The sequence below is a fragment of the Branchiostoma lanceolatum genome, chromosome 8, assembly GCF_035083965.1.
Source record: "Branchiostoma lanceolatum isolate klBraLanc5 chromosome 8, klBraLanc5.hap2, whole genome shotgun sequence".
NCBI lineage: Eukaryota > Metazoa > Chordata > Leptocardii > Amphioxiformes > Branchiostomatidae > Branchiostoma > Branchiostoma lanceolatum.
Window position 1 is genome coordinate 9,678,901 of NC_089729.1, and position 10,388 is coordinate 9,689,288.

At 44.9% G+C, this 10,388-nt stretch overlaps 1 protein-coding gene across 1 annotated transcript; it reads right to left on the reverse strand.

The window, feature by feature from the left end:
- Positions 1–3,119: 3,119 nt before the first annotated feature.
- LOC136440621 (prokineticin receptor 2-like) lies at positions 3,120–9,146 on the reverse strand. The gene is made up of 2 exons (XM_066436698.1): positions 8,196–9,146; positions 3,120–4,834 (listed from the first exon to the last, which is right to left on the reverse strand). Exons 1-2 carry the CDS (start codon positions 8,675–8,677, stop codon positions 4,033–4,035), a joined length of 1,284 nt encoding a protein of 427 aa, XP_066292795.1. The 5' UTR covers positions 8,678–9,146; the 3' UTR covers positions 3,120–4,032.
- Between the last annotated feature and the right edge of the window lie 1,242 nt (positions 9,147–10,388).

Below are 10,388 nucleotides of genomic sequence, written 5' to 3' on the forward strand. Positions count from 1 at the left end.
CATGCGTGTGTGTTTCAGTGATGGCTGGGTGGAGAGGAGGGGAGGAGACCAGTTTTTACTAAATTCTTCTCTGAATGTTCATGTCTGCGGAATGATGATGTAGGTACGCCAGACAGGAATTGTTCTTCCAAGTAACTTCGGAAGGGTTTACAGGGTGGCTGCCACCCAGGCTCGTATGTCCACTTTCTGTGCTGTATGATGGTGTACCAATGAGCCAACACGGACGGGAGATTCGAATACGCATGTGCAGTGTCAAAAGTGAAGGCCCCTGAGACGTAATGTAAGGGATGTACGTACTCAGTATCATTTGTAGTTTTCAGCCACCTTTAAAATGTGGCCATATGGACAACTTACCAACAAGCAGCCTCAACCTCATGACCTCAATGAAAAGTCTGCGTGCCGATTTGAGCTTATCATGAATAAACAAAGTTCAAACAAGCAAACAAACAACCATGTCGTCCAAGTCAACTGAACACTACGAGTACAAACGTACTTGGGTCATTATATCAAGCCCCCTCAGTTATAAGACCGTACAGCGACCAAAATTGGATTTGTCTAACTCCTGGTTTCATGATTGGAACATGATGCAAGATGTAAAAGTATGAATTAAATGACAAAGAGAAACGTTACAAAATTGTTCTATGTCCATGAAATTCGTTGAGCGATCTGTGAAATCCTTGGTTGCTTAGCGGTCGCAGCGCGGTCGCCGCAAGACATCACATGGAAACTACGCCTGGAAAGGGGGCATAGAAAGTAAATTGACCTTAACGCTCTAAACCGCTCATTTTACAGCGCAGGACAGACGGCTGATTACAGTAGTCGCCCTTCATGCCGATTACTATATACGCTTCATGGTGCCTCTGATGAGTCTGAAGACGAGAGATGAGGGATCTAACCCGGTGAAAGGAGATAGCTGTGTGTAATCGGGGCTGTCAGTGCGTAAGACAGCATGTATATTTGATTTGTGAAAGGATAATAGAATATAATAGTAGCGCAACATGAATGAATTGATAGAAAGAAATACAGTGTACCTATTTTATCCGTATGGTCTTTTTTACTCTTTTCCTTTGTTTTGTCAAGTCTCATCTCCTCATGTGCGAGGAAGTAGGACGGTCGTGTTCACAATACAAATTTCAAAGTTCATCCCCATGCATACGGCCATAATACCATCCCCATGCATACGGCCATAATACCATCCCCATGCATACGGCCATAATACCATCCCCATGCATACGGCCATAATACCATCCCCATGCATACGGCCATAATACCATCCCCATGCATACGGCCATACCGGCCTACTCGCTGATGCATTGGAGAAGGAAATGGAAGACAGGCAATTCTGGGCTGACAGAGTGGTTCGAGTGGCAGAGAAAGACTGTCACTCGACGTAAGTAAAGTAAGTCAATCCCCATGCATTGTCGAGAAAACATTGAGGACATCGTCGTTGAGGAATAGAATTTCCTTGTCCGTAACTATATGTATACCAAGTAGTAACGTTAACGTTATGCATGCAAAAGACATGAATATCTATCATATCCGCGTGGACTTTCCCTTTATCTCTATAATTTTCTGTGTTTTGTCGAGTCTTTTCAGACAGGGAGTAGACAGCTGGTTGGGTCTACAATACAAAAGTTTACATCCTTGTGTCTTCTCCATTGTTGAGAAAACCATAGTCGTGATTCAAGAACATAATTTCACCGTCGGCAACCGCAAAGGTTACGTTCAACGTTCATTGAAAAGCGCGTGGCCCGCATGAGCTGAAAACACCAGAATGTTCTGAAAGCAACTGTGCATGTGAACTGAATTGTTGTTCTGATGTGCACTTACGATACTAATTGGAAAGCTCTTTTCAGGCTACCGTCTTCCCCCCAGGGTTTCCCGTCCTCCGCTTCCAATCTCAATTCTTTTCAATTATCTGCCACGTGCCCAGGCGATTTGCACGGAACCGGCGGTCCAAGTAATCTTCCCTCTTGTACGGTGCTTAGCCTCCGTTGCAGATACCTCCTTTTCTTTTTAGTTACCATTTTATTACTACATTTCTGTCTTGTTACAGGCTGTGGCCCGTGATAAGAATGAATGTAATATGAAAACGGGAACTTCAAAGAAAACCACCGGAGGGAGTTAGCAACGGAGGCTATACGGTATTCCTATTGAGAAGGCCATCTTTACAGTATCAGTCAATAGAAGGGCCCGGAGTCAAGTTTTAATTGGTAATTTCCAAGAGCGTATGTGGCGGAAGCATATCTTTCATCTTTTATTGAATCTTTTTGACTGTTCCAGCCATCTTCTTGATTGGCTGCAGTACGACGAAGACGGCCATGGAGATGCTCTGGAGATGAGCAAAGCAACAAATGAAAATTTTGCATTTTCGAGTCCTTTGTCTTTTGTTCAGAAGACACAAGATTACGAGTCCCAACAGATTGATTTTTTTTCGACATGTACCTCTTATATGACTATGTTATATTAATTCACTGGTAATCATGACTACATGTAACTGTCTATCAGACAACGGTAAAGTGGTTTTACTTGACAGTCCCGGAGGCTTGATCCAAATATCTATATCTATATATGTGTTTTTGAGAATATGGTAAACTCAGTTTGTTAGGCTAGACTGTGTGAGGATAAAAATTATGTATTTGCTCGCAAATGTTACCTTTCTTGTCTGTTTCGTCTTTTTATATCAACTGTGTCGGGCTTTGGACTGACTGGATGTATTCAACCTAATATGGACGTCATATGCCACTGCGCTATATTCATTAAACAGGCCGTTTGGTTGACGAAAACCGATCCGGACATTGCTCAGCCTGTACATGTCTAGGCTGACCCAATGTAATGAATTGTTTTCATTGTCAATAAATATAAATACAAATTGCTCACGATTTGATACGTATTATTAATTTCCTTAAATAAACACCAATGTGTCTATTTGTCTGTTTGCTTGTGTTTCCGCAGTTATTTCCACACCATTGCCATTTTAGAGGAAAACAGAGTCTTAACTGAAGAAAACAATTTCGCAAGAAAACGAAATAGATTAGATTTCTTAAATGAGTACCGCAACGAGGCTGACATTCGTACAAAATCAAACAGACAACCAGCAACAATCAATTTACCCCGATACCACATTTAATCATAGGAAGGCAGATTGGTATAACCACTCTCCGTTCGGGGTACATTTTTCTTGCTGTCCCACATACACACAGTCTAGAGAAAATCTATCAAATTAAATGTGCATGTACAAGGTAGGTGCAATTTTCAAACGATCAATTAGAACCTTCTGTTTCACGGAAGATTTTAGTATCACGAAAAACACTCGTAAATCCGTGTGCACTGTGCAGATATTGGGTACAGTCTTCTAAAAGTGTGAGAAAAAACGTAAAATATGAGAAACGTATAATTACCAATACTTCACCGCATTCAAATCTAGTCTGGCAAACTGAATCACATCATACCACAAGACATACATCTATATCCTCAGTCAATGATCATTGGCAATTCCCGGCATACGGGTACAGATACAGATACAGGATACCCTGGCGAAACTAAAAATCAACTTTTGCCCAGGCAAATGTTTACCGTTACACAGTGTATCCATAACACTACCATCATGAACAATATTCCCAATACACAAGATAATCACTTCGATAGAAGGACTATCAAAACATGTTGCACATGACATTCCAGGTAATCAGGATATTAAAATACCAGTAAGGTAATGACTGCAATACTACAATTGTCAAAGTAGACATAATACACCGACAGTATTTCCTGTACGTAAACCTACTGATCTGTGATAATCCTGATGAGCGAACTACATTTTGCTCTGAAGCGAAATATAAGTACAACGATTGTCATGGACGTGGGGAACTAACAGACATCATCTTCCCGGAGGTCCAGCCGGTAAAGTCAGATGTTATGCGATATGATAAGATGCACAGCACCCTGGAAGCTTAAATGGATGATGTTAAATATGGATGTTAACAGTTTATCCATACGTCGCCCTCATTCACGTTACATGTACGACCAGTGGCCCTACACGCTGGTAGTCTTGAGTTCTGGTACATTCGTATTCCTTGTTTGCCTTTCCTGCGGGCTGATTGGTGCCAAAGCACTGGAAGTAGCCGGAGGAAAGACACAGACTCTCCGGGCAGAAGCCGTGTTCGGGCTTCTTGGCTGTCCTCTGTCCGAACGCTTCCACAGTCGCCCCAGGGACACCCTGTTCAGCAGGCTGTAGACATGTTTCATGACGTTCTCGTTGGCGAAGACGTACACCGCGGTGCTGATGACGCTGTTGCTCATGGCCAGCCCGTCCAGGACGTACAGGATGGCCGTGCTGTGGCTCACGTGCGAGATCAGGTCGTACGAAAAGTCCCGGATGATGGTGAAGGAGTAGAGCGGACCCCAGCACACGATGAACGCGGCGACGAGGACGATGAGCCGGACCGTTCTGCGGCGCGACCTGCGGCGGGACCTGTCCTGGGACTCGTTGCGGTGGCCCGGGAAGCGGCGGTTGCAGACGCGGTACCCGATGTAGGCGTAGCAGGCGCACATGAGGCAGACTGGCAGGACGTACTCCGCCACAAACAGGACGACGGTTAGGCCTTGGTACAGCGGGCGGTGCCAGACGGGGAAGCTGACTCCGCAGAAGATGTCGCCGTTGAGAAACTCTGCCGTCTTGGAGAACACGGCGGAGGGGATGGCGAGCAGGATGGCGGAGATCCACACAGCGGAGAAGATCGGAAACAGACGCCGTCTTGTCGCGCGCATGATGCCAGACTGTCTGACCACCATGAATCTAGCAAAAGGAAAAAAAAAAGGCGTCAATATGCAAAACGAAAATGATTATCCTTATTATCATAGAAAATACGCATACCAACAGTGGGTAGTTGGGTGGACCAAGAAGCCATGAGTTCGAATCCCGGCTGTGCACGTGCACGATCTGGAATAGGTTTCAGTCCTTAGGATGGGACGATAAGCCGTGGTCAACTGTTCATTGTGCTTGTCGAAAAGAGCTAGGGGATTCCCTAGTACAATGGACCTGTAAATACTGTTCATAGCGTCTGTCTTCTCTGTCATGATCAGTAGAAGATGAGACCTTCTGTAAGCTAGAGATCACCATCACTATCATTAACAGCCGGCGTAAATTTCGGCAACAACACGAAATAATGGGTGTTATGAAAAACAGGAGATGGGCGGAGAAATAAACAGAATAGTTCCGCGTACAGATGCATCATACTGCCAGTACAGAACGTCAGGCATGAAGTGCGACGTGTACAATGTTCAAGTCTGTTAAATCCACTCTGCGTGTTTCAATCTAGCTAGTCCGGCCCAGGAATCTAATCTTCTCTAAAATTGCTGTCACGGACGGTTTAGAAAACCCATCTTAACTAGATTAAGCATTGAGCATTCTTTGAAACGTTTAGAGTCAGTTTCAGACATTAAAACGTCGCTCAAAGCAGTGAATGGCGCACTGATAGAAACACATAAATGCCATTCATGTCGTCTCGTCTTTAATAAGATCCAGCGGCGTCACTTTCGGAGCAAATCACTAACGCATCCCTATGTCGGAAACCCTACTTGTGTGTTTAGACGACATGACTCCTAAGGTCTAGCTGAACTACTGGTAATTGCTGGAGTTATGCAGACAGTTGAAATCTTCTAGATATTTTAGATGATTGCATGTTCACGAAACGGCGTCCCTTTCACCGTTATGACGTCAGTTTTAAGTGGAAGAAATATTAAAAGGCAAGATGCTCCCTCTCGAATCCTACACTGTTTGTACCATTGGGTTGGGCATGTTTGCTTTTTTGATTAAGCGTTTATGGGAAAAGCTTGTTTTGATTTTACCTACATTGTGTTTATTTCTGTCACCGCCGCTTAACCGTTAGCTAAGATTTTCTGGAAGCTTCCTTGAATATGTAAAGCTGCCGGAAAAAATCGGATTCAGCAAATGCGCGCGCGCGTGTGTGTGTGTGTGTGTGTGTGTGTGTGTGTGTGTGTGTGTGTGTGTGTGTGTGTGTGTGTGTGTGTGTGTGTGTGCGTGTCTGTGTGTGTGTTGGGGACGTCTACGCTTAACGAGAACCAAATCAAGCGCAATGCATACTAGCTATATTGATTTTCGTGGTTATCGGATGTGTCCATATTCGGCACATCCTGTTTTGTCTCCCAGATGCACTACCCTTGTTATGATTGTCAGCCCGCATGACGTCACGTAATGTCGTCTTTCGAGTTGGCGGCTACAAGAGTGTGATTCCTCCAAACGTGTGCAACAGCTTTTATCGTAACAATGCGCTACCATGTGGCTAATGCCCGGGACACGCTCAACCTATCATGTTCCGGAACTGCTGCCATAATCATTTGCATGCGTTCACTTTGAAATGGAGCAGTAGGTTTTTGTCAGTGATATTTTGCATGGGTTTGGGTTTGACAGGAAGTAGCGCAATGTGGATTAACACCTGCAACAAGCGGATTGTTTGTCAATTTGTTTGTTTACCTAGCTCAATAATTAATGAAGGGATATCCGTGATGTTGTTAATCTGTCTAGATACTTTAAATAATTCTAGTTACGCTATACTAGAAGTTGGTCTCGCCCCACCTTGATCAACAGCCCCCCCCCCCCGGCTGGCTGACTGGTTTATCTGTTTGATGAATCAACTTAAATAGCTGAATAAAATACTATTTTACACAACTAAGTGATTTATTCAACCGAAGTTTCGGTGTCCATATGTCACCTTCACCAAGGCCATTCTGACTGGTTCACATTGTACTGCAGCACAGGTGTCGCTGCTTATAGGTGCGTTCCCAAACGGCCACTACCGGTTGAATAAATCACTTGGTTGTGTGCAAAGAGTCTTTTTATTCAGTGACTTACCAACCTGATGAAACTATTCACGAGGCATGAATGGCATGATGCACGATCATGGCTTACTGTTATTACACCACGGAGGCTATGTAACGGGCAGCGTTAGACTTAGAGCGTGTGTTCAACAGAAAACGTGACTCTTTAGAACACAACCGGAGATTCGAATTCGGCCGTCTGAGTGGATGTTACGCCACAAGAAATGAGAAACCCTGCTACCGTTTGGCCACTTTGATAAGGCCACTACCGTGACGCCTATACATTTAAACATAGGGGCGTGTGACGCATCCATAGCTGTCCGACAACGAGAGCGTGCCATGAATGTAAAGCCTATAATATATCACAGCAATGTTAAGGCATATCGAAACGCAGTAGACTGCATTCTTAACTGGCACTTTGTAAAAAAAGCCACACTGTCCATCATGCTATGATCACCAATAAAAATGTAAAAGAAGATATTACGGACCAAAATATAGTGGGGTCCTTTTTGACCGACCCCGTTCGATCATTTTAGTTTCAAAAAAGGTTGGGTTGTTGGAGGGTTAAGGACGCGCTCTTAGAGTTCAACCTTTCCGTCGAGTCATTGCAAGTCGGGCCCCCAATTTGTATCTTGTGAAAAAGGCATTCAGACTCTAGATCTGAGGTTACTCAGAAATTACACGGGGTTGTGCTAGTAGTTAAGGCACGGATTGATGTGTAGCATCAGCATCCACCGCAAATAACAGTAACTGGAAAAGGCTTTGATATAACCTGGTACTCATCCGTGCATTACATAGTTCAGCGAATAGCTTCGAATCGTCAGCTTGGCGATCCGTAGGAAAATAGGGTTCTTTTCAACACAACCTTATTCACCTTCATTGCCTAAGGCTAAGGAGGGCAGTCAATGAGTTACCGAAACGTCGGCAAAGTAAACGGATTTGAGGTCGCGTTGAAGAGAGCCATATTCCATAACTCTGCATCAATCTATTGAAAGACGCACTTGAAAATGATAAATGTCTACTTTGGTCATTCGCACTGAAGTCGAGTGCCTGTCGTTAGAAGATACGTAAATAAATGTTGGAGGGGGTATCCCTGTAGTTCAAATGTTTCCAATTAGTTGGTAACTGGGAGACCTCGGTTCGACTACTGGGAACGACATATCAGATGGGGCTGAATCCGTCTTACGGATGGGCCTTAAAATGGGGGTCCCGTCCTCGAAGAGGTGTCTCGAGCACGTTTAAGGGGAAGGCTAGCGACCCCTCCCTTTAAAAATGTACCCTGCTACTGAATAAGAAGGAAGTTTGCCACTAGGCACTACAAGGTGAACAACAATAAAAATAGTTAACGAAATTATTACCTGTCAACAGAGATGACCAGCAGTGCATGCGTGGACACGTACAGGGACACGGAGTTCAGGTAATTGACGGCCCCGCACATGAGGTCGCCGAACTGCCAAGACCTGCTCCTGACCACGTAGTAGTCGAAGGCGAAGGGCAGGCGGAACACGGCCACCAGCCAGTCGGAGAGAGCCAGGTTGCCGATGAGGAGGTTGGTGGTTGTCCTGGCCTCCCTGAAGCTCGCTAGGACGGCCAGGAGCAGCGCGTTCCCCACGCCGCACACCAGCATGATGACCAGGTACAGCGCCCCCAGCACCCACCGGGTGATGACAGACACGTTCTCCTCCTCGTAGGCCGGGAAGCACTGAGGGCACAGACTGGTCAGGGTCAAGTTCACGCAACCCAGGCCGCCAGAGGACGCGTTGCCGAGAGCGCAACCGCCGCTTGATATCAGCCCCTCCGTAAGGTTAGCGCCGAGCATGGCTAGGATGTGCTCATCCATGCTGCACTGCACGAGGAAACTACGACACAGACTGGAGAGGTAACTCCGTACGGAGCAACACGACTCTTGTGTGCAGGGAGTTTCGACTCACTAATGAATGGAACCTCATTGGAACGTGGTGAGGTGTGCAGGGCGGAGGCTGGAGCTGTATTTGTCCAATGAATCAACATGTTCGAAATTGATTGACGTGGTTTCCATGGCGATGACGATGACTACGTTTGGTATTTGGTGATGCCGAGCACGTTGCATAGCGACGTGACGGTCGGGAAGAGCAGTCTGCGCCATCTAACAGGTGGACGCGGTTATGGAAGGGCTAAGAAATTTGTTCCACTGGACAGACTCATCGGCGTTTTAATCCAGGAATAATAATCTTTGACGCAGGCTTACTCGTGCTCTTTCCGACCATCGCTTTTGTCTAAATGTAAATGTCATAGTTGTTGAGCGTGGGAGGTTTGATGGTGGGGAGTGTGGATGGCCGAAATCACCGGGACCTTGAGGGGGGTGGGGGCAATGAATGCGGCATATTCGCAATGAGGAAATTAAACTTTAGGGATGTTCCTGATAATTCATATTATTTCCGTTAATCCCTTCCATGTTTGTCCAGCCCATATACCCAGTTACCACTGTTTCATACTTAATGAAATTCCAAGAACTGAAGACAAAATATGAAAAAAAAATTGTGATAACAAAATTTCAAAGCAAACTGGCTTGCCATCTAGTTAAGTGAAACATCACGGTGAAGCGTGGGTTGAGAAGGGTGAGCAGTACAGACTGCCAGGTCATCTGTGGTGTCCTGGTGGCCTTCCACATCAGAGGAGACGTGAAGATCCAGCGGAAAGAGAACATTTATCAACAGAAGTGGCTACTGGAAGGATGATCCTGTCAGCAGTAGACAAATCTGCACTGCTGACAGGATCATCCAAGCTGTCAGCAGTGCAATTTTTCTACTGCAGCAGTGCATTTTTTTACTGTTGACAGGATGATCCTGTTAGCAGTGCAACTTTTTTTACTGTTGATAGGATGACTCTGTTAGCAGTGCAATTTTTTTCTGCAGCTGACAGGATCATCCTGTCAGCAGTGCATTTTGTTACTGTTGACAGGATGATCCTGTTAGCAGTGCATTTTTTTTACTGTTGACAGGATCATCCTGTTAGCAGTGCAATCTTTTTTACTATTGACAGGATGATCCTGTTAGCAATGCATTGTTTTTACTGTTGACAGGATCATCCTGTCAGCAGCGCAATTTTTTTACAGCAGTGTATTTTTTATTGTTGACAGGATCATCCTGTTAGCAGTGCAATATCTTTACTGTTGACAGGATGGTTCTGTTAGCAGTGCATTTTTTTCTACTGCTGACAGGATGATCCTGTCATCAGTGAGTTTTTTTTACTGTTGACAGATGATCCTGTTAGCAGTGCATTTTTTTTATGTTGACAGGATCATCCTGTCAGCAGTGCATTTTTTTATGTTGACAGGATGATCCTGTTAGCAGTACAGTTAGAGACATTAGAGGCAAACCACCACTACAATTAGCGTCGTAAATACGTCCCACACACCGGTTTACGCCCAGACTGTTATTTGGGTAGAGAAGGTGATCAACTGATACAATTTATGCAAGTGAGGTCCTTATTTGCATGTGGGCTAAAAAAACGTTGCCCATCTTGTTTCTGACGATGTCTACAGAAAAGGCCCACAAAACACTCGAAAAACA

Excerpts from the sequence above, each read along its gene's own strand:
- LOC136440621 (XM_066436698.1), bottom strand. The coding sequence starts at position 8,677 with ATGGATGAGCACATCCTAGCCATGCTCGGCGCTAACCTTACGGAGGGG. Across the intron at positions 4,835-8,195 it reads CTGGTCATCTCTGTTGACAG|GTTTTGCATATTGACGCCTT; the intron begins GTAATAATTTCG and ends ATAATCATTTTC.